We start from the raw sequence: 25,144 nt of genomic DNA on the forward strand, positions 1-25,144 counted from the left end.
ACAGCATCTGTCGCAGACGCTGACAATATGTCTATCACGTTTTTTGTTTTCTGGACTCGAACTCATGAAGCCCAATCGAAAGTTTGTCTGAACACTCTCACCAATTCGGCCACTGTCTCGTTTAAGAATATATGATGAAATAATATATATGAGCATACGCTTACTGAATAGACAGACAGATACACGCATTTAGACTGTATAATTTATTTCTCAAGTATTTTTATTAGTGTAACAGGTATATTTCTCTAGCGATAATACAATACGCGAATTTACCTTTAAATTTCAGAGACTTAGCGTATTGAACCACGTGACCATATTGTGAAAATCTTAGGGGTGTTATTAATAACATGGTATTTTTAGCGCAGTCACGTGACCGCGGCAAGGTCTACGCTGGAGAATATCCGAGATCTCGGTAATTTATATTTTTGGGACAAAAATACGTTACGTTACTGGATATACTGAATTTTATTTTATTAAACAATTTTGGTGTAGCCGAGTTAGTTACAGAATTTGCAACAAGCTGTGCTGAGTGTTGTTTGATGTCGAAATATTTACAGCAGCTGTAATATATTTTTATTTTTTTTATTTCTCTGGTATTTAAATTTATTGAACTCGTTCCTTTTTGTTTTCGCTTTGTGTGATGGCATGTACATTTCCAAATGGTTATCTGTTCTATGTCAGTTCACGTGGTCAACAACTAACTCGTCATTGATAACGCCGTTAAAACACTCATATACAAATCTAAGTGAGAGACAGTGTTTAATATTTTGTACTGTTTGGGATTCCTATGCCGAATTGCATATAACCTGCATTAGTGATAAATCCAACAGGTTGTTTTGTTCTTGCAGTGTTGTATAACATCAGCTCTGCTCGCCTCGTAATTAATGAATATTGGATGACATCTTAATTCATAGAGATTACTATTCTGTCAGCTTTCTCCATTATATTATTCTGCTTTCTGTTAATACGACATTATCAGTTTTGATTTATCTCTCTATGTAGTCTATTGTGTCTTTCATTTTTAAATTAGTATCAGCGTTCATTATCTCAAGTTAACTTTTCAATATAGTTTTGTCCCCCACAAGCGACACACAACTGTGTTTTTCCTTTTATACCCCACCCCACATATTAAACATGATTTTGGGCCGGTTCTGCCAAGTCTGATATTCACGTTTGAACACTACTATAATCTCCGCGACAGCGTTTTCCACAAGGAATTATTGATCCGATTTTTAGCCAGCTGCAGGTATTTTTTGCCGTCGGCATAATTATAGTATATAATTTTTTTCTAATTAGAAGAAAGTTATATTATATTACAGACAGGATATCATATACTAGCAAATGACTAATTCTACAGTTGCAAAACAACTGCAAGAACAGTATTTTAGTCAAACCGGGATAAAAACAGCTTTCCCAAGGTCGAAAATTGTACAAGACAAATTACGGAATGAGTTAAAATCGTTATTAACCGCGAGTGAAATTGAGAGATTAAGAAAAATAGAACCAAAGAAGAGCAGAGATAAGTTTTTTGAACGAGAACAGAAAAGATCATCCGCTATTGAGCCAGATCACATCACCAAGTTCGACTTTGACGGATTAATCCAAGATAAGAAACCATTCGAATTTCAGTTGCATGATTTTACCAAAATGGCGAAGAACGAATGTGTTTTGTGTGTGTGTGTGTGTGTTTGAGAGAGAGAGAGAGAGAGAGAGAGAGAGAGAGTGAGAGTGCAATGATACACACCCGATAAATAAACGACTCATCTTACTCCTTAAAACATCTGGTGTTATAACTCATCAGTTGGATTTGCCCAGTTTATGTTTTCTTCTTTGTGGTATAAGGGGCCATCCATATTAAATTATTTCCAAAACGTTTTTACCACCTTTTGGATTGAAGCTATTCATACGATGGTTTTACTTATTTGCAAATGTTTTTAGATGTACACAAAATTAATTAACGTCTAGCCTTTGTCTGTCTCTTGTATCAATTAGGGACCGACCATATAATATTTGGCTGGGCGGAAGAGGGTGGCGGGAGAATGGTGCGGGACGGGGGAGGGGATGCTATTTCCCAAGTTTGCCAAGGAAGTGGTGAATTATGAATTTTTTTTTGTGTTGGGAGCATATACCACGGCTTTTGCCTCAAGATCGTCTGTTTTTGTTGACTAATCTAGCGGTGCTATAAAAAGCAAGGAGTGTTTGTACGAACACAAATCCGTCAAGTTATATTGGCTTGCGAGCCGCTACACAGGATTCTGATTGGAGTGTTTGCCAGAATCTCAACCAGCCGAGTACAAACACGCCACATGAGTCTGAAAACCAGCAGGTTAATGATCACAACTAAATATTAAATGGCGAAAAGAATTATCAACAGTGAGTTTTTAATCAGCTTAAAACATGTCTTTCATTTTTAATTTTAAATTTTTGGGTATTTGAGATGAAATTAAATCTTTTCTGTTCAACTGAGAAAAGAATTTCAACTGTAAAGAGTAATTTTAGTTGTCTTTGCATGCAATTTTGTAGCTTTACGGGATGGTGGAATCAAAATAAGGTAAGAAGCATTCTACTGCAACTCTGAGTTAATGGCATGGGGTAGTATCCTTTTTCTTTTGCCGTTTGAAAGAGAGACACATGCACCATGTTTCCTACAAATGTGTATACGAGACTTATAACAGTGAACAACGTTACAAGCGAGCGTGCCTTATACTACGGGACATTCCAACAAATTTATATCATAATAGGATATACCATATACATAATAGTGTATTTAAGTATGTCAATCACATTCTAATTGTTTCTCATCAGCTGCAAAAGCATATTATGCAAAACTATCCAGGAAGCAACGATACGATTAAATTCAAAGAACTCTCTGGGATCCATTACCTTATTCTAACACATGGTTAGTGATATAATGAGGGATTTTATAGCTAGGTTCCATTTCTATTCAAAGGAAAGACACACTTTATCATGACGATCGATCCCAGACATGAGCACAATACTCGGCTGTCGACTAACAGAGGGACAGTGCTGATGACTCGAATGTCTGAGCACTAGCGCCGCAGGCTGAGCCAGCCAGTTTGCTAAGTAGGTTGTTTCGAGTGTCAGTTTTGCTGACGTTTTCTCAAGGTGGTTGTAGAATGTTAGTGATCTGTCCAAAGTCACATCAAGGTATGTTGGTTTCGGGTCGTGTTTTATGTGTTGCCCATTGTGGACGATGCAAAGCTCACAGTTCACATTTGCATTATTAAGGTGGAAGACGCTGAAGACTGTCTTTGTTGTGCTTGGCTGTATGTGCCATTTCTTGAAGAAGTCCATAATTTCCTCCAGATCCTTGTTCAGTACCTCCTCAAGCTAAGTAAACGAACAGCTTTGGGACCCCAGAGCAATCTCATCTGCGTACATTAACTTTCGCGACTGTGTTTCGGGCAAATATATAAATATTGAACAAACTTGGCGAAAGAACAGAGCCCTGTGTGAGTACATTAGTCTGACGTTTCCACGAGCTGTATCTCATTCGGATGTGAGCTCAGTGAAGCGCGTGTCGCAAAGGAACAATTCGAGAGTCTCAACAATCCAGCGAGGAAATACTCTGGAAATCTTTAACAACAATAGTAGTGAAAGGGGCCACCCTACGTACAATGGGAATTAGCATTACAGGGACCCCTGGGCCACTCTACGTACAATGGAAATTTAACATGGCGAAAAATCGTGGGCCACTCTACGTACAAGGGGAATTTAACATGGCAATAAATCGTGGGCCACTCTACGTACAAGGGGAATTTAACATGGGGAATAGAGTTTGGGGTTGTTTAGGGACAAAGGGAATGGAACATGGGATTTTTGTTTTAAATTTAAAAATTTAAAAAAGGGGTAGGCAATGGAAAGGCTATCTCTTTTCGAGAAATATGGCTGGCCCTGAAAAGGGCCTTTGGGTTTTCTTCTTCTTCTAATTTCTTCTTTTCCTCCACCAACTTCTTATTTTATCTCCAACACTCTTTCTCTTCTTTTTTTCTCCTTCTCTTCTTTCTTCTCTTCCTCCTCTTCTTCTTTCTTCCTCTTCTCATTTTCTTCTTCTTTTTCAATTTTTTCGTTCCATGTTCTTATTCTTATCTTTTCCTCTTCATCCTCCTTCTCCTCCTTTATTTCCTTCATCACACCACTAATCTTGTCCTTTGCTTTTCTTAAATTGTTAATTTCCATCTTTACACGATGGGGACTATAGGAATAATGGTCTTCAACGAGTCTTATTAGCATCTGTTCCATTATTCCTAAGTTGTCTAAAACGTCTTGCAAGGTTTGTATTTTGTCCATTTGGTTTGACGCCATCTTCTTTTTATTCTTTGCAGAATGGTTTGAACAACTATTACTGTGGGTTCTTATATGAAAAGCGCGTACGTGAAGGAAAACATCCCCCTAAAACATAAAATGGATCTTACCTAGATCATGACCCAACAACGCGCGAACGTGAAGGAAAACATCCCCCCTACTTTCTCATTTCATATAAAATAACCCTAACTATACTCTCTACATACGCTAAGAATCAATAAATAAATCCATAATCTACTATTCACACAAACTTACTTCAGCATTTACAAACACACAAACACACAAACACATACACTTCCACTATTAATAAAGAGTTAGTGTTTATATTCACACTACTCTACCTACACACATTGGCAAATTAATAGTTATTTCTTTTCTAGAGTATTGGGTAGCCCTGAAAAGGGCTGTTTTGTTTGGAACTTCATGGACACCTGGTTAATGGTGGCACCTTCCAGGCCTGGCGCCACATACACATCTTATCCCCCAGTTACTTTTTACCTTTTGGGGGGAGAGAGCAGAGGCAGGATATGTCGCTTCAGAATCCCAATTTTCACTCTCTGGGATTCTGAAATTTTTTCTTCTCTCCTTTTCCTCCTCCTCTTCTTTATATCTTCTCTCCTCCTCTTCTTTTTTTCTTCTTTCCTCCTCTCTTATCCTTCCCTCCTCGACAATGGCTTCAGCGGCCAGTTCATTTAATATGCGCCTGGCATATTCCAGATGCACATGAAGTTCCAACAGTTTCTCCAGTCTCGTGTTCATTTTTGGTGTTGATCAATCAACAAGGGTAGCTGGACTGCCGAACGAGTTTCAATTTATACTGAAAGCGCGGACGTGAAGGAAAACATCCCCTAAAAACATAAAATTCATCTTACCTAGATCATGACCAAAAAACAACAACAACGCGCGGACCTAAAAGAAACGCTCACTCACTTTTTATGCTACCCATCACTATTTAAAAATTTTTATAAATCACTTCAATAGACTATCCACATACGCAAAGCAATCCAATCTAACCCAAAATATATACCTCTAACAGCCAAAAAAAACTAACATCATTTTAATCTACTATCCACACCAACCTATTTTATCACTTACAAACACAATCACACAAACACACAAACACATACCCTCACATTTTTTAAGAAAGAGTTAGTGTTTATTTTCACACTACTCTACCTACACACATTTGCAAATCAATCGTTATTTCTTTTCTAGAGTATTGGGTAGCCCTGAAAAGGGCTGTTTTTTGTTTTGCTATGGCATTCTTTTTTAGTTTCTAAGAATGCGATGTCCTCTGAGGATAGACTTTCTGGCAATAGGTCTGCTTCTTCGGAAAGAGAAGAAGAATTCTTTGGTGTCGATACGACAATCGACAAAGCCTCTGTCAGCTTCAGGTTGCTGCTGCTGCTGCTGCTGCTGTTGTTGCTGCTGTTGCTGCTGTCTCTGAAGTCTGTACTTCTCTGTCCATTCTTCTTTCTCCCTGTTCATTTCTTCTCTGAAGAGCTCTTCTATCAGGTCTTCAGTGATTTTTAACATTCTCACATTCTCTATTTCTTCTGGCTTCGGTATCAGACTGTGTCTGACCCTATGCAAATTCACGTAGGCTTCGTTGAGCTTAGCTAGTTTGGAGCACATCTTCTTAGGAGGATGAGTCGACAATGGATGGCTAGACTGGGAACAACCCGGTTCTTAAAGTTAAAGCGCGTACGTGAAGGAAAACATCCCCCACACGGTTTTCGAGCCGCAACGTTCATGAGAGGGATAGTAAGAAATGAAAGAGCATCAATCCAACATTCTTATAGCTAAACAAACCACAAAGGCATTTTTTTCAAAACACAACATTTTTTATTCAAAAATCACTTAACACTAACTAACAACAACTCTAACAATAATCCAACATGATAACATCAAACATTTTTTTCTTCAATTACTAACTACTTTGAACAGGGCTGACAACGTTGTGAATGAAATTGTGATTTCCACTGTTGGAAATCATTAGGCCATTGATGGACACTACGTTTCCTAGCTTGAGACAAAAGATAAGCATAATGGTCACAAAACCATCGATCTACTTTCACATCGTTTCTAGCAGAAGAACGAGGATCGAAATGAGTCACTAAATGTTCTAAGGAATAGCCCAGGTTGCGATGATGCAGAAAATACACACAGTACTGTCCACACACCAAGGAATCTGTGCCTTGTAATTTCACATTATTGAATCGGGTGGTTTGAGCATTTCTTCTCATAAAGTCGATGATATCGTCTTCCAAAGGGGGCAATCCGTACGAATCGAAATATTCCACACATCCTTCTTGAGGAAAGTAGACGGCTACCCAGTGGGTTCCTGGGAGATGACTGTCGTCCGTGTTGATCACGTAAGCTTGATGGTCTTTAGGTTTGCGATGAGGGAGTTCATCTTTAGCACAGACGACAGGATTCCAAGAAGCCGTATAAGAACTGTGGTTCAAAAGGTAATAAAGTTCCCAGGTATCCATTGATTTGTGTTTGTTTTCTTCTTCACAGGTAATAATAAGTCGTCAATTCGATCCTGACTTTTTGCTTGAAAATGTCTGACGAATAAACGGTTATTCGTTCTGTTTCATCACTCTGATTCAGGAGAGCTTCGATACGATGGATCTCTTGAGTGGTTAATGGTGGACAAGAATGTTCACGCAAGTCTTTATACCACTGGTGCAACACGTCTTTGTTCGAGATGAGGCTCCAAGCTTCGTCCAGATACTCGTCCAATTTTTCTTCTTGACTCAACATCAGGCATTTATCGTGTTGAATTTGACTGGGATGATCGTTTTGACATCCATAGCAATTTTTCTTGATCAATTCCGTCATTTTGTCGACCAAGTGTTTGGCAAAACAGCAGACTAAATGGGCTTCTTGTTCTGGCCATCTTGACTTCATTATGATATCTTCTTCGTCTTTGTCTTGAGATTCTTCTTTTTCCACGGTCTCCTCACATTTCATCTCCAAAGTTTCTCCACTAGGTAAAGAGGGATAACAGTCTTCCATGGCTTTCTAATAATCTAGAATGACTTCTCTCAAACTGTTGATTTCTATGGTATTATCGAATTCTGCATACAGGATGACGTTCACCGTCTCTGTTAGATTTGTAGTAAACTGAAGTTCCACACGAATCTGGTCGGATTTTATAGGGTGGAAATGTCCCTCGTCGCTGCCTTGGTCTGGAGTGAAATCGAAAGCCCACAAAGCATAGCCTCCTGCATATTCGTTGTAATCAATGCCGTGCCTGGTGTTGGTTCCTAACTGTCCGGTAGCTTCGTACAGGGACAAGTACGACCTCAAATAATTCCCGTCACCAAAGTTAGGTTCTAAAGGCCGGGTACACAAGGTCTTGCCGTCGCGACTGACTTCAATCTTGGACACATTGTAATGTTGAAAGAGGAAAGGATTTTCGTGGTAGGCTCCGTTGAAGGCTGAATTCTTGACGATACCAACAATCAAACGTTTGGGTAACTGTCCTTGGAACAGATGATCTTGGATCATGGATCGGAGTCCAGAGGCAATGGTGAACGTTTTCACTTCCACACGTCGGATCGGATACTTGGCGGTCGTTCTGCTCAACGTCTGACTGATGTCGTTACCTACTTTAGGTAACACTTCCACACGACGTACGTAGAGTCTGGCTTCTTGGATTTTGGTTTTGTAAGTGGCATTTTCTGCAGCCATCAAATGGAAAGCGGCACTGCTGCGATTCAGTCTCAGGCGGATGTCTACCCCGTTCAGCAAATACTTTTCTTGCAACCACATGTCCAAATGCAAGCGATCCATCAGTTCTAAATTACGACTTTTAGCAATTTTCGCTCGTCGGTCTACAAATCCCTTTGAATGTGCAGCATCCGCAGCAAGTACAATAGCGTTGAACTTAGTTGCTGGGTCAGGTTTCCATACCACGCAAGCATCTAGATGAGTGTTCTTGGCGTTTATTCCATACGTCAAGAGATTTTCCAGGTACGCTCGATAAGGGTAAGTATCCATGCTGCTGCTGACCAGTTTGTTATTCAAGTACAAGTCCACTTCGCTGAACAAGGAATGCATGAAATTGTTGACGGGAGCTACTGCATCAGTATCGTCTATGGCATCGTTGTTCGCTTCGATTACTTTGACTTTCAAGTACAGGTAACTGCTATTTAGATCGATGTAATCTTCGGGTTGTCCTTTGATTTCGAACTCGATGGGAGCAGAATCGGTCAAAGAGGAGATAGGAAGAAATTCCACCCATTGGGATTCTTGCATCGTCATCATGGTGGGGGGCATGGCAAACAGATCCAGTTCCGTCTTGGAACAAGCACAAGACTCTCGGTGCATCATTTTTTCTGTGTTTCAATAATCGAAAACGTCTAAGTCTCGAACGGTTCTTCTTTTCTTGGCCTTTCTCGCTTGAAGTCTGGTGAAAGGGTGTTTTCTTCTTCGTCGTCTCTTTCTACCTTGTCCTTGCTGAATGCTTGACTCGGTAGCGTGCAGGGCATTTATAGGTGTGTCTCGTCGGCCTAAAATGTCTTTGCCCGTTTGCAGCAAGACATTTTTGCCTGCCCTCATGAAGGCTTCTTTAGGGTTTTGTTTGTCGATGATGACATTTTGGAGAAATTCTTTGCCTTGTGTCAATGCCGCATCTTTCAAGGCGTGCAATCCTCGTGTCACCATCGGTTTCAAGACTGGAGCCACCGAACGAAAGGCCGATTTTAACATGTCTCCTAAACCGTGTCCTCGCTGTCGAGCCACCCCTCGGTACACTGGATACATGACTTACTTACTTACGAGTCGTGAGAGAACCGTTTTCGAAAATGGAGTTTCACCGTGACTTTTCCTTTGGTGAATGGAATATTTTGTCCCAAATCTCCTTTTATAGTAATGTTGACCGTGTCCAAATACGACTTGCTGACCGGCAAATAGTGAGGATGGACAAATTCGCGGTGGACGTGGTAAGTGTTTCCACCTTCCTCGTCAGCGATTGTGGCAGAATCCACTTTGAAAGGAATGACACGCAGTAACGGCACGGAGGTGTGTCCCACCACGTTGTATTCCACCACATCGGAATACACAAAGATCAAATTCAGTCCTTGGTTCAGTTCTACCGGGGCATGAAAATACTGGCCAAAAGACTCGTTGCTGTAAATGATGGTTTTTTGTTTTAGTGTTTGTTCTACTTTCTTCCTCATCTTTACGTTACCACCCAACATGTCAAACAATTCATCACAGAAATAGAAACCCAAGATTTTTTCATCAGGAAATTTCATCAGGAAGCGACGAGCTGTTTTGTGGTATTCCAGGGTGACAGCTTTGGACTTGAAAGTCTTAAAAGCTTCCCCAAACACGCTATTAAACTTGGAGGCTATGGCGCTGACCAAATGTTGACCACTAAAATAATAGCCTGAGGGAATGAACAACTCATAGTCGGTCCAATTTGGATTGACTTTGTTTTTTGTTTTATGGGGATATTTGTTATTGTCATTCATCCACTTTTGCAATGGTTCGTCATAAACTTCCACCGTAAATTTACTTTGATCGTCAATGACACTGAGGACTTGGGTCGGGTGAATCATTTCTACCAAAGCCACTTCCCAATGGGCTTCGTGATCTAAGGGGATGGCCTGAGGTAATTTGGCCGTGTAACAGCACAACGTGTTCTTGGGAAACACCTCCATGGAACTGTCACTGGGTAAGGTTAAGTAAAATTGGTTTTGGTGACTCATAATTCCAGAGTTCTGTGGCTGTCCGAGGGGTTAGTGGATGTCAGAGGCGTGTCTCCGCCCAAAATGGGGTTTTGGTTGTGGATGTTGGAGTGGTGACTGGCACTGGCACTGGACACAACGTTCCCGTTCGAGGAGAATTTCAGGGAGGGGTTGGCAAGCAGGTAACCGATGCAACTGCTCAATAAAATGGTCCACAATTGTTTGTCTCCTTGTTGCAAACTCAAATTGGCGATGGCTGCCCCGATGACACAATACACCACGAAGATTTGGCAGAAAAAGACGATTTGCGTTTTAGGCACACGTTCTCCACACCACACCCACAAGGGTTGTTTTTGTAAATCTTGCACAGAAGAACTAGGGGAAGAAGGACTGGTCGACGTAGCTGCGTCTGATGTGTGAAAGGGCATGATGGTCACTTCTTCTTTTTATAGTCGATGACTTGCGAAGCGTCGATCCAAGAATCGAAACTGGGTGGATATCCTTTCCAACGTACTTTGACTTCTTTGACATGTCGTTTGCCCACTTTACGGGTTATGCGTTCGAGAATGCTTTCGATGTCGTACACATCGTCTTCTTTTTTGGTGACACGTTGTAACTCGGGCAAATAAAACGTTCCTTTGAGTACTTCTCCGTTCATGTCTTCCAATTTATAGACGGCAGGATGACGGCCATGTACTCGTCCAGTGACGCGAAACAATTCGGTCGTCCAGTTAGGTAAGTAACCTTTCTCGAAAGTGCGTTTGGTTTTGCCAATGCGCACCCAATCTCCTACGGTCAACTCTCCGATTTTCTTGGGGACAGCCCTCGTCGGGGACGTACCGAACAGGCGCTCAAACACGAGCACTTCGTTGTTGGGAGTCACGTCTTGCGGGGCACGTCCGATGCTTCGATGGTAAGATTGGTTGTACGCTTGCACCAGGTGTGGTAAGATGTAGATGTACTTGAGAGTGTGGTGATGCGTAAAATATTTCCACATGCGTTCTTTCAAAGTGCGTTGAAAACGTTCCACGATGCTGGCTTTGGTTTCGGGATTCTCGGTGGTAAAAAAATGAATGTCACGTTTCTTTAATTCTTTTTGGAAAGCTTGGTTCAGAAATTCGGTGCCTTTGTCCGTTTGCCATCGAAGAGGGCGACGACCGCTTTGTTTCAACACCCGTTGCAGGGCTCGCACTAACTCGCTGCTCGATTTGGAAGTCAAGGGCACGACCCAGGCAAATTTGGAAAAGACGTCGATGACACAAAACAAATATTTGTAACCACGATTGTAGCTGGCCAAATGAGAGACATCGGCTAAATCGGCTTGCCATTGATGATCGATGCCTTCCACTCGGGTGCGACTTCTGGCAAACTTGCGTCGAATGGGTTTGTGCAAAGTGTAGGTAGCTTGTTCTTGTAACCATCGTTGCACTTGAGGTAAACGGAGACTTTTCAGTCGCGTTTTGGCAGCACGATACAATTTTTGAACTCCTGCGTAACCTGCAGGATGCGAGGGATCGTAGTAAATGCTAGCTAAGACTTTTTCCATTTTTTTGTGTTGGTGTGTTAATAAGGTACCCACTCTTGGAAGAGGCTACTCTTTTTCTCTTGGGGTATTTTCTTGGATTGCAAGGCATTGCGTGTGCGGCCAGCAATAGGTGTCGAAGAGGAGGAGGATGTCTGAGCGGGGGATATCGGTTCTTGTTTCACTTCTGTCTTCACTTCTGTCTTCACTTTCTTTTTCTCTTGTGAGGAAGAAGGGGTGGCCATCATCTTTTTAATCCATCCAATTCTGGAGGTAGGTGGTGTTGTTAACTTGCGTACTTTTTCTGGTGGAGTTTGAAACCCTTCTTCTTCTTCTTCTTTTCCTTTTTCTGTCTTGGTCACGGGTACTGGTGGTACTGGTACTGGTACTGGTACTGGTGATGGTGCTGGACTTTTCATCAAGGTCTTAAAATCTTTCAAAGTGGGTAGAGCTGTTTCGTCTAAAGCTTTCTGGTGAAAGAGTTGCAGTCGTTGCAAGAGTTGACCGTACTTTTGCGATTTTTCTGTTTCGGACAAATCTTGGCGATCCATCAAGTACTGCAGTTCGTGTTGTAACTGGGACATCTCGCTCAAATTGGGATTGGGAGGTAAATGCGGGGTGCGTTGTTCTTGCCACCGATGGTATTCCATCCATCGTTTGTAAGGCACTAAAGCTAGTTTTCGTCCTTCCATGGGATTGTATCGGGTGAATTCTGAGATCTTGGGACTTCCGAAGGCCTTTTTATCTTGCTCCCACCAGTCCTCCCAACATGGTTCCCAAGACTCCTTTCAGTATGGGGCCTAACAAGAGAGGTAAAATGCCTCCACGTTGGACCAACATCTTCTTTTTTTGACGAATGGGAATTTTCTTTTGAACCATTTTCCGAAGAACGTGACGATGTTTGCCTAAGCATTGTTTCTGGTGTTTGGACAAAGGGATCGTACCTTTCAAAACGTTCAAACAACATTCGCACACGGTATCGATGACCTCTTTGGAGGCCGTTTGAATGAGTTTTTTTCGTAGGGGTGGAGAAGCTTTGGACAGGACAGATAACAGGTCCCCATGTTTGGCTAAACGTGGTGGTAGTCCTTTCCTTTTCTTTCCTTGGGGTTTTCTGGAGGGTGACATCTTTGAGTCTTTAGGAGCACCTAAAAACACTGATACCCTACTCGGTCACAGGCCTTTTTTATACTGGAACGCGTCGCCACTGATTGTCTTTACGTTTTATCAGTTTGAGGACAGGCATGACACGTCGTGCATGGGTACGTAACGGACTAAATCGAGCCAGTTCTTGCTTGGACAAATCCAGTAAACTTTGTAACATGCCCGATCTTTCATGGACTTTGATTTTGGGAGAAGGTACTTTGTGAGCAGCAGCCACTGCCGCTAAATTGGAAGGTCCTGCCACTGGGGAAGTTCTTTTGGGGGTCATCAACGGAGAAGTTCTTGGTGTAATCAACGTCTCCAAGTACTCTTCAGTTCCTGGTGACATCAACGGAGAAGTGGACAAACGTGAGGCTGCCGGAGACGCTGTGGCAGGTCGTGGCTTGCGAGTGTAAGGTTGCGTCCTGGCCGAAGTGCCTCTCTTGCGACTAGTTTTCGTCTTCTTCTGTGGACTTTTCTTTTTCTGGGGACTTTTTCTCTGTTTCTTTTTCTGGGGGCTTCTTTTCTTTTTCCGGGGTGATGGTGGTGGTGGTGTCTGGTAAGAGGAGGGTCCTGCCACTGGAGAAGTTATTCTTCTTGGGGACCTGGTCTTTTTCTTTTTCTTCTTGGGGCTTCGTTGGACTTTTGTCTTGGGGATAACTTTGGGGGCATTAGGATCCCATCTTAAGAGTGAGCGAATGATGACCCCTCCTAGAGTACCGCTCCCTCCAGGTTTCAAAATGATTTGTTTTTTGGTTTGAGTGTCGATGCGGGGATCGGCCAGTTGGACCAAAGCGACTTTGTTTCGATCGAAAAAGCGTTGGGTTTGATGAGGAATCTGAATGATTCCTTGGAGTAATTGACGTGCCGTCACCGTGAACCATCGTAAGACTTCTTTGAGACTAGCTTCTAAGACACGGGCTCGTGTTTGTGGATCTTTTTCTCGACTGATGCCATACAAGGCACGAATCAATTTGACGGGAAGATGCGACTGAAGGGACGTCATGTTCACACTGTGTGAGACAGACGAAAAAGGGTCTGAGGTTTTTATAGATTTTTTTCATGGGGAGTGAAATGAAGTCGAGGACGGAGACGTGTACAGGACAGGCCCTCCGTCTTGGCACCAGTGGTGAAACAAGTGGGTACGAAATCGCAAATCCTCGGGGGTCGTAGGTTTCAAATCGACGAGTAAATAGGCGTGTGGCGTTTGAGTGGCATCGTCGTACGCCTGAGTCAGCCAAGGCGTTCCTAACTGTTTGGCTAAGACTTGCACTTGCGATTTATCTCGAGGGTTTTGAAACAAGACCACGTAATGCGCATTGAGACTGATGGTGCGATGGGCTTTACTTTGTTGAAACAAATTTTGAGTGATGTAAACGACACTGGCATTACGGTGATGCCCTTTGCGCGTGAACCACAATTTAATTTGTTCTTCGTCTTCTCCTAACATGTCGTCGAAAATGACCAAATGGGTTAGACGGGAGTCAGAGACGATGCCGTCGTCTTCTTTAGGAATGCCTTCCACAAACACGATGGAATCGCCTTGACTTTCTCGCAAGAGGCTGTACGCCGATTGCCACTCTTTGTAACACCACACGATCCGTTGAGGGGGCCGATCGATCAAATGATGTTTATGTTCGATCAAACGTTTGACGAATTCGGTTTTGCCTGAACCGCTAGGTCCAGCAATGAGCATGTTAAAGGGATGGCGAAGATACAAAGCCTCCCAACTGGTACGATCTAAGTGTTCGTCGATGACTTTGACAGTAGAGGAAGAGGGAGCAGAGACAGTAGAGGTAGCCATGGTGTGAGAAATGTCACTTGTGACACGAAAAACAAACAAGACAAGAGTTTATATACTTTTTCAGAACACGTTTATTGAATGTTTTTTTTCAAACATGAATACGAAAGACAAAAATACATAAAAGCCAAAGGCTTAAGTACAAGGATAAAAGGCACATGATAACGATGAATGTGGAATAAACACAAGTGTCTGTACAACAATCACATCTTTTGGGTAATGTTCTAACCAGTTCAACAGGGGGTAAGGTCACACAAGTGTCCTCCCGAAAGGGTCTTTCAGGTCTGTCGACGACAGTCCTGTCCTGGGTGACGGGTTCTTCTGGCACCGTCACTAACACGGGTTGAAAAGTAACTTTTTTCCTTGAACAACTCTCGTGCATACTGGGCCACTTCTTGGGTCCAAGCCTCAAAATCCCATTCTTTCCAGGCACGGACATCTGTCCAATGGGGATGTAAGTCACAAGCTACACACACATCGTCATACACGTCTTGGGTAGCTAAAAGTTGACGAATCTTTTTTTCCCGTAGAGGTCGAGAAGTATCCAGATGAAAACGCAAGGCTTTGAGCAAAAGGAGTTTTTCGTGACCATTTAAGGCCATTGAGGTGGTAAGTACTGATCGTAAAGAGTCCACAAAGAATCGGCTGGTAAACGAAATCCCAAAAAACAAGTCACTAAGACACACACCACTTGTCGTCCCAAATTGAATGGATACAGTTCTTGTAATAATCGATGGTAATGATCCACGGTTTGAATATGGTCATTGAGTTCCTTCCACGGAATCTGTTGGATGACATGTGACATAAGTCGTGGCATGGCAGCCTGTTTTTATAGTCTCTTTGTTTCGGAAACAATACACGTACTTTCTAGCCAGAGATCTTCGTTCTCCAGTAGGGAATCTAAATCTTGCATACTGTAACCGAAACTTCAGAGTTCGTTTAGAAGTTTCCTCTTCCTCTAAGTAGATTCCACGTAAAATATGTTGATAATCCTTTAACTTGTCTTCCTCAATGTATTGCTGTAGGTGAATCTCGAAGTAACCAAAATAATGAACATTTCGATCATTCACTAACTCAAAGTGTTGAACAAGGTCTGACCACTGAAACAATTTCTGACGAATCAGTTCTCTTATACCATTCAGGTACCAGTGGTTAAAGATTTGGTGACGTAACGGATGCAATTGTTCTTTACGTTTGACTTGTATTTTCACCAGCTCTCGGTAAATGCGTTCTCTCAACTCCACAGGCAAAGCACGAATGTTCTCTAGCAAAGTATCCATGAATAGGTCATACTAAATCCTCTTTGGTCTGACACAAGAAATGTACTCTTTGCACAAACATGGTTTCACTTCAGTGTCAAATTTAAATCGTTGAGTCACTAATCTACACATTACAATTCGTTCAGAAGTTTCCTCTTTCACTAAGTTGACATTGTATTCAAGATGTTGGTAATTCGTTAACTCTTCCTCTGGAATTCGATGCAGTACGTTTACAATGATGTAGGTAGAATCGTCCATACCAAACCAATCCTTTTTAAAACTAGAGGATCGTTGATCAATGTCTGTCCGATGGAACACTTTCAATTGAATCAATCCTTGTATAGCCTTCAGGTACCAGTGGTTCAAACACCGGTGACGTAACGGATGCAATTGTTCTTTACGTTTCACTTGTATTTTGACCAGCTCTCGGTAAATGCGTTCTCTCAACTCCACAGGCAAAGCACGAATGTTCTCTTGTAAAGTATCCATGAACAGATTATTATGGTAAGAAGTTACTTCAATGTCTCGGTCCCACTAAAGGTAAGTAATGACAATTCGGTGACCATCGAGCATGTTCTACGTAGGCCGAATCTTGCGGTTCCCAGTGGTGAAGTGACACACTGCAACTGAAGCACTTGACTTTATCTCCTTCGCCCAAGTAGAAAAATCCGGCTCTGGCTAATTCTTCAGGGGTCGGTCCTCCCAGATACTTAGGCCATTTTCCTTTGAACGATTGAAGACGATTTTCAAAGTCGCAGTATTCCGACAAACGCACAGGAAACGAATATTCGTTTTTCACAGGTTCGTTTCGATGAGGGTTGAGTGAAATGGGCAGGAGTTTGCTCAGGGCTGGATGACATCCGTAGGGAGGTAAACGTGATGGTCGACATTCCCCTTTAAAACGAAACCCACAGGTTTGACACGCACAGCATCACTTTCCATGATAGGGGTAGGGGCACTAAAGTTCCCATGATGCTTTACGGCATCGCTCAGGTCACAAGGTACAGCATCGTATCCATCGCAAGGCTCACAATCGCACTCGTCTGCAAACTCCGTTACGCAATTACAATGGTAACCACATGGACAATCGCAGTTTCCTTCCGGACATTTCCGTCGCAATGCCTGGGTCTTATCCATCCAATATTAGTCACACCTAGCCATCCATTGTGGACTCATCCTCCTAAGAAGATGTGCTCCAAACTAGCTAAGCTCAACGAAGCCTACGTGAATTTGCATAGGGTCAGACACAGTCTGATACCGAAGCCAGAAGAAATAGAGAATGTGAGAATGTTAAAAATCACTGAAGACCTGATAGAAGAGCTCTTCAGAGAAGAAATGAACAGGGAGAAAGAAGAATGGACAGAGAAGTACAGACTTCAGAGACAGCAGCAACAGCAGCAACAACAGCAGCAGCAGCAGCAGCAGCAACCTGAAGCTGACAGAGGCTTTGTCGATTGTCGTATCGACACCAAAGAATTCTTCTTCTCTTTCCGAAGAAGCAGACCTATTGCCAGAAAGTCTATCCTCAGAGGACATCGCATTCTTAGAAACTAAAAAAGAATGCCATAGCAAAACAAAAAACAGCCCTTTTCAGGGCTACCCAATACTCTAGAAAAGAAATAACGATTGATTTGCAAATGTGTGTAGGTAGAGTAGTGTGAAAATAAACACTAACTCTTTCTTAAAAAATGTGAGGGTATGTGTTTGTGTGTTTGTGTGTTTGTGTGATTGTGTTTGTAAGTGATAAAATAGGTTGGTGTGGATAGTAGATTAAAATGATGTTAGTTTTTTTTTGGCTGTTAGAGGTATATATTTTGGGTTAGATTGGATTGCTTTGCGTATGTGGATAGTCTATTGAAGTGATTTATAAAAATTTTTAAATAGTGATGGGTAGCATAAAAAGTGAGTGAGTGTTTCTTTTAGGTCCGCGCGTTGTTGTTGTTTTTTGGTCATGATCTAGGTAAGATGAATTTTATGTTTCTAGGGGATGTTTTCCTTCACGTCCGCGCTTTCAGTATAAATTGAAACTCGTTCGGCAGTCCAGCTACCCTTGTTGATTGATCAACACCAAAAATGAACACGAGACTGGAGAAACTGTTGGAACTTCATGTGCATCTGGAATATGCCAGGCGCATATTAAATGAACTGGCCGCTGAAGCCATTGTCGAGGAGGGAAGGATAAGAGAGGAGGAAAGAAGAAAAAAAGAAGAGGAGGAGAGAAGATATAAAGAAGAGGAGGAGGAAAAGGAGAGAAGAAAAAATTTCAGAATCCCAGAGAGTGAAAATTGGGATTCTGAAGCGACATATCCTGCCTCTGCTCTCTCCCCCCAAAAGGTAAAAAGTAACTGGGGGATAAGATGTGTATGTGGCGCCAGGCCTGGAAGGTGCCACCATTAACCAGGTGTCCATGAAGTTCCAAACAAAACAGCCCTTTTCAGGGCTACCCAATACTCTAGAAAAGAAATAACTATTAATTTGCCAATGTGTGTAGGTAGAGTAGTGTGAATATAAACACTAACTCTTTATTAATAGTGGAAGTGTATGTGTTTGTGTGTTTGTGTGTTTGTAAATGCTGAAGTAAGTTTGTGTGAATAGTAGATTATGGATTTATTTATTGATTCTTAGCGTATGTAGAGAGTATAGTTAGGGTTATTTTATATGAAATGAGAAAGTAGGGGGGATGTTTTCCTTCACGTTCGCGCGTTGTTGGGTCATGATCTAGGTAAGATCCATTTTATGTTTTAGGGGGATGTTTTCCTTCACGTACGCGCTTTTCATATAAGAACCCACAGTAATAGTTGTTCAAACCATTCTGCAAAGAATAAAAAGAAGATGGCGTCAAACCAAATGGACAAAATACAAACCTTGCAAGACGTTTTAGACAACTTAGGAATAATGGAACAGATGCTAATAAGACTCATTGAAGACCATTATTCCTATAGTCCCCATCGTGTAAAGATGGAAATTAACAATTTAAGAAAAGCAAAGGACAAGATTAGTGGTGTGATGAAGGAAATAAAGGAGGAGAAGGAGGATGAAGAGGAAAAGATAAGAATAAGAACATGGAACGAAAAAATTGAAAAAGAAGAAGAAAATGAGAAGAGGAAGAAAGAAGAAGAGGAGGAAGAGAAGAAAGAAGAGAAGGAGAAAAAAAAGAAGAGAAAGAGTGTTGGAGATAAAATAAGAAGTTGGTGGAGGAAAAGAAGAAATTAGAAGAAGAAGAAAACCCAAAGGCCCTTTTTAGGGCCAGCCATATTTCTCGAAAAGAGATAGCCTTTCCATTGCCTACCCCTTTTTTTAAATTTTTAAATTTAAAAAAAAAATCCCATGTTCCATTCCCTTTGTCCCTAAACAACCCCAAACTCTATTCCCCATGTTAAATTCCCCTTGTACGTAGAGTGGCCCACGATTTATTGCCATGTTAAATTCCCCTTGTACGTAGAGTGGCCCACGATTTTTCGCCATGTTAAATTTCCATTGTACGTAGAGTGGCCCAGGGGTCCCTGTAATGCTAATTCCCATTGTACGTAGGGTGGCCCCTTTCACTACTAACAATCCTTCATGCCAGACCGTGTCATATGCCACTGTTAGATCAAGGAAAACAACTCCAGTTTAATAGTTCCTCTGAAAACCATTGTAAACAAACGTATCCAGGGCAAGGTCTTTATGACACGTGATGTGGCCATGTCTGAAGCCTACCTGCTCAACAGTTATGATGTTCGACATGATTGGACCGATTCTTTGGAGAATCAAGCTCTCCAGTACATTAAAAAGACCGAAAGCAAGGAGATTTGCCGACAGCTCGCCGCATTATGGGTATCTTTGCCAGGCTTGGGGATCGCAATAATCTTTGCCTGCCACAACAAAGTCAACATGCACTTTTTCCTAACAACCCGTGTGTATAAAGCGGCAAGCCATACATCTGCCTTCAGGCCAAGCTGCTTCAGGAACTCAGTCAGGATACTGTCATATCCTGCTGCTTTTCCTAATGCGATGTTACAGAGCACCTTTTCAAGTTATGCTGTTGTGTTAGGTATGTCACATCCTATGCTGTTGTGTTTAGGTATATCACATTCTATGCTGTTGTGTTATGTATATCACATTATATGCTGTTGTGTTAGGTATATCACATCCTATGCTGTTGTGTTAGGTATATCACATCCATGCCTTTGTAGCTATGTGTAACTTCTAAAATGGAGAGAGTAGTTCCCCAAGAGCCCAATTAGATCAGCACTATATGTCACTTAACTCGACTCAATTACTTTAATTTTGTATAACTTTTTGTAGAGTGGAAATGGCAGTTTTTGATTTTTATTACTTTTCTAGGTCACAGTCTCTATGCCCTTCTTATTTTAGCAAGAAAACCACATAATGCTTGCAATCTGTGTAACCCAAACCTCCATTTGACAATTTAGTTTAAGTACCTAAACCTCCATTGGACTATATAAATTACGTACCTAAACCTCCATTGGACTACATAATTAAAATACCTAAATCTCCATTGGACTATGTGATTTAAGTATCTAAACCTCCAGCAAACTATATGATTTAAGTATTGTTATCGATGCCTGATTCACCTTTGTTAGTAATTGAGGACAGAGGCCTACCTCACTTCTCATATTTTTTTCTTGCTCTTGTAAACAACATATTACATAGTTAATACTTGTTTATGATTTAGTTTATATATTAAGATAATTATTACTTAGAGATCAACATATTAACTGATGTTGATTTCAATGTCTATTTTTCTTGTTTTAATAGGTATTTGGAATGCTCTAGAAGCAAGTTGTTTATGAAGTTAATGGGAAAATGATCATCATCATGGGTTTGTTATTGTCTTAGCTTTTTATATAAAATTATTCATTCCATACCTTAACACTAGTCTTAGTGGAATCAAGTTGAATTCAGTTGAGAGAATTTAATTTCTTTAGTTAAATAATTCATTGGAATCACGAAGTGCTCTTTGACTTTAGGACTAAATTGATATTTTGCTTAGAGCGTCCACCTCGGATGCGGGAGGTTGCGGATTCGAACCCAGGCTGAGTCATACCAAAGACAAGTCAAGTCCAGCTGCAAACATAGACCCTGATCTGCCATTGCATAGAGTTGGAAAATCAGGGTCTATATTTGTTTGTTATCGTGACTAGATCTGGATCTCCTTCCATATCAACTGATGGCAGATGGTTGTGTGCAGTTTGCTCTTGGTCTTTACCTATAAGAAATATTAGGTGACAACTGAATTTTCAGCACAAATGAATGTTCTTCATCCATGTTAGAATAGTCGACCTGACAGATGATTATGTGCAGATTTTCTATGGAGCTTTATTAGTGACCAACATTCATAGCCCTTCTTTATACACTTATCCTTCACTATAGTGAGATGCCTTATAATGAAGTAGATTGTGCATATAAGTATTCCCTCATTATAACGCTGTCCATGGGAGTCATATAGTATACCATTTTACAGTGAGTGTGTTATAATGCTGTTGTTATTGTTATAGGGTTTAATACCATTTTTCAGCACAAGATAGGCTATACATGGTGGCCATTATTAATGGTGGAGGAAGAATCCGGGAAAACTCTGGAAAGAACCACTGACCCACGAGATGCTATGGCAAACTTTCTCACATACCCACGCTGGCTGAGCCCGAGACTTGAACCCAAGCAGACAGAGGTGAGGTGGCAGTGATCCACAACAGTGAGCACTTTAGACCACTCAGGGTCACCACCTTATAATGCAGTACAATACATATATATATATATATATATATATATATATATATATATATATATATATATATATATATATATATATATATATATAATAATTTAATATCACTCAATCAAGTGACCACACATGCCTTTATAGTGAGTGTCTTATAATACAGTACATCTTGCATATAATTTTTATTAAATGGGATCTATTTCAATACATGCCTTGTAAAAGGACCTGTAATGTAAGAAATTATAGTGAGGGAGTGCTGTACTGAGGTACCTCTAAAGAAGTTCAGGCAAGTTGTTGTTTTACACATTTTGAATTCCCCATTTCTAAACGGGATGACTGGACTCCTTCACAACTGTATCAACTTGTGTTCTGCATCTAATGCCTCAGTGGCATGAGAGACCAATTTTTCTGCTTGTGATTGCACAACTCTCTTGTTCTGCAGCCTACTTGTTCCAAGCTTTCCAAGTGGGTTCTATATCTCTTGGGTGTGTTCATGACAGAGACGAAGTCAAGCTATCATCAACACGGTACCTATGATCTTGTTATCCTGTAAAATATACAATCAAATGTTGTGATGCAGAAAGACAAACCTTAAATATGTAGCTGTGAACATATGCCAACACAATAGATAGGAGTGAATACATGCCAACACAATAGATAGGAGTGAATACATGCCAACACAATAGATAGGAGTGAATACATGCCAACACAATAGATAGGAGTGAACACATGCCAACACAATAGATAGGAGTGAATACATGCCAACACAATAGATAGGAGTGAATACATGACAACACAATAGATAGGAGTGAATACATGACAATACAATAGATAGGAGTGAATACATGACAATACAATAGATAGGAGTGAATACATGACAATACAATAGATAGAAGTGAATACATGACAACACAATAGATAGGAGTGAATACATGACAATACAATAGATAGGAGTGAATACATGACAATACAATAGATAGGAGTGAATACATGACAACACAATAGATAGGAGTGAATACATGCCAACATATTACATAGCATTACACAGATCCTGACACAAATACAAATACAGCGCACAAATACCAACACAAATACATAGTACATGCATGCCAACACAAACACATAACAGTGCACACATGCCAATGCAAATACAAAGTGCACACATTTAAACAAAAATACATAGTGCACACATGCCAACACAAACACATAGCAGTGCACACATGCCAATGAAAATAGATAGCAGTGGATACATGCAAACACAAATAAATAGTAGTGCACACATGTCACCATAGATTGGGAAGAAATGCTGAATCTCTCTCTCTCTCTCTCTCTCTCTCTCTCTCTCTGTGCTTATGCTCAATCCAGTGGAAGATCAGGCTGAGCTTGATTTACATTTTTTGTTGTTACTCTGGGAAAAGAAATGGAAGTAGTTAATATTACTTGATAATTACAACAAATGGGGTTGGTTTGTCTAACAGCATATTTTATCTGATGATTGCATTTAACAAGGCCTTAGATGCAGGGCTGCAGACAGGGTAGGACAACTGGGACAAAATTCTGGGGGCCTACAATGGTGAGGGGTCCACCTTCCTTACAATTTGTAATTTACAGTGGCCTACTGAATAATGTTTCCTAGGGCCCACAAATCCTGTCTGCTGCCCTGCTTAGAAGCTAACCTGTAGTCCCAGTCTGGATTTTATCTCTGATATGGGAAGGTTAAAGGTTGCTGTAGCTATGTCCTCTGTCAGATTCCAGTAGCCATCACCATGCTGTAGTTGTAGAATCTTGTCTAGTTCTGCATCACCTGAATATGAATGTAGACATTAAAATAGTCATCCATATGTATGTATGTATGTATGTATGTATGTATGTATGTATGTATGTATGTAGGTATGTATGCATGCATGCATGCATGCATGCATGTATGTATGTATGTATGTCTTTCTATGGAAAACCCATGATTGTTTATAAGGTGATTTGATGCAGTAAGTAAAAGTGGTTGGTTTTGACTAAAGTAGTCTAATATATTTATTACATTTTAAGTAGACATGATATTATCTTAACTGGAAAGTGTGGAGTGAGGTAGTGGAAGTTACTAACCACCCCCCCACCCAATATGTCAAATTCCATGTTTGCCATATGTCATATTTGTAACCCTTGCCAATAAAAATCATGGGTTAATAATTAACTGTAATCATTTAGAATGTGTAAGCAGGTGGGTATAAATTAGACTGTATAGGCAAGTGGGTATCCATTAGAGTGTGTAGGGAGGTGGGTATCCATTAGATGTGTAAGCATGTGGGTATCCATTAGAGTGTGTATGGAGGTGGGTATACATTAGCGCATGTATGGGGGTGGGTATCCATTAGTGTTTGTAGGGAGGTGGGTATCCATTAGAGTGTGTATGGAGGTGGGTATCCATTAGTGTTTGTAGGGAGGTGGGTATCCATTAGACGTGCAAGCATGTGGGTATCCATTAAAGTTTGTAGGCAGGTGTGTATCCATTAGTGTGTGTTGGCAGGTGGGTATCCATTAGAGTGTGTAAGCAGGTTGGTATCCATTACAGTGTGTAGGCAGGTGTGTATCCATTAGTGTGTGTAGGCAGGTGGGTATCCATTATTGTGTGTAGGCAGGTGGGTATCCATTAGTGTGTGTAGGCAGGTGTGTATCCATTATTGTGTGTAGGCAGGTGGGTATCCATTAGTATGTGTAGGCAGGTGGGTATCCATTACAGTGTGTAAGCAGGTTGATATAATTATTGGTTTACAGATTATTACACATTTTAGTGAACAGATTTCAATACAACTTGGCACATGTGTTTTCCTTGGATCAAGGAAGAACTGATTTGGGGATAAGGAGTTCCAAGGTCAAGGTCAATGCCAATAACAAATATTCCATCTGCATTGCATCTCCAGATAATGTTTTATGTTCTAGATAAAATAATTCAATTGCATATGGCACATCTGTTCCAATTATCCCCAGGAAGAATTCTGTACATTTTGGGGTTTTATGGCACAGCAACACAATTAAGTTATGTAGTGCCAAGGAAATTGTTATAAAGTTCACGTCACCTTGCCCAAGGACACCATGGCAGCCATCATGGGCTTTGAACTTGTACCATTTTGACCGTGAGTCAGTGTAATGACTACATAGCCACCTTCATCAATGGCAATCCTCCCATTGGTTTCCCCAAGTTGATAGGGTGAAAATTGACCCTGGAGAGCTGTTGAAACCATGTCAGAACACATCTTTTCATGTTTACTCTGAGTATGCTAGGAAAAAATACATTATAACAAATAACATTATCATGGTAGGGTATTGTGCTGTCTGCGGTGCTCTTGTTCAACATGGCAACTCACTTCCTTCATATAGACCTCTCTGATGGCCTAGTGGTTAGAGCATCTGCCTCAGATGTGGAATGTCATGGGTTTGATCCCCAGCCAAGTCATACCAAAGACTTACAAAAATGGTACTTACGCTTGGTGCTCAGCATTAAGAGGTTAGTGTTAGGACTGGTCTGCCTGGTGTTAGGATAAAGTGATTGGGTGGGGCATCATGCTACAAATCACATACTTCACACTTCCTACATAGACTGAGAAATAAAAGTAAATTTACTGTAGAAAGGTTATGATATCTGTGCAGAGATGTTCAGTATTTTAAGCT

General features: G+C 41.0%; 1 protein-coding gene across 1 annotated transcript in view; it reads right to left on the reverse strand.

The window, feature by feature from the left end:
- Positions 1-24,729, reverse strand: part of LOC149787122 (serine/threonine-protein kinase Genghis Khan-like) — a 63,233-nt gene extending 38,504 nt beyond the window's left edge. Inside the window, exons 1-2 of the mRNA XM_089976047.1 lie at positions 24,558-24,729; positions 23,158-23,285 (exon numbers count right to left, since the gene is read on the reverse strand). Coding sequence (XP_089832173.1) covers positions 23,158-23,285; positions 24,558-24,729 — 300 coding nt within the window. The remainder of the gene's footprint in view (positions 1-23,157; positions 23,286-24,557) is intronic.
- Positions 24,730-25,144: the final 415 nt, after the last annotated feature.

Source organism: Sinohyriopsis cumingii, chromosome 12, assembly GCF_028554795.1.
Source record: "Sinohyriopsis cumingii isolate HCF-2022 chromosome 12, ASM2855479v2, whole genome shotgun sequence".
NCBI lineage: Eukaryota > Metazoa > Mollusca > Bivalvia > Unionida > Unionidae > Sinohyriopsis > Sinohyriopsis cumingii.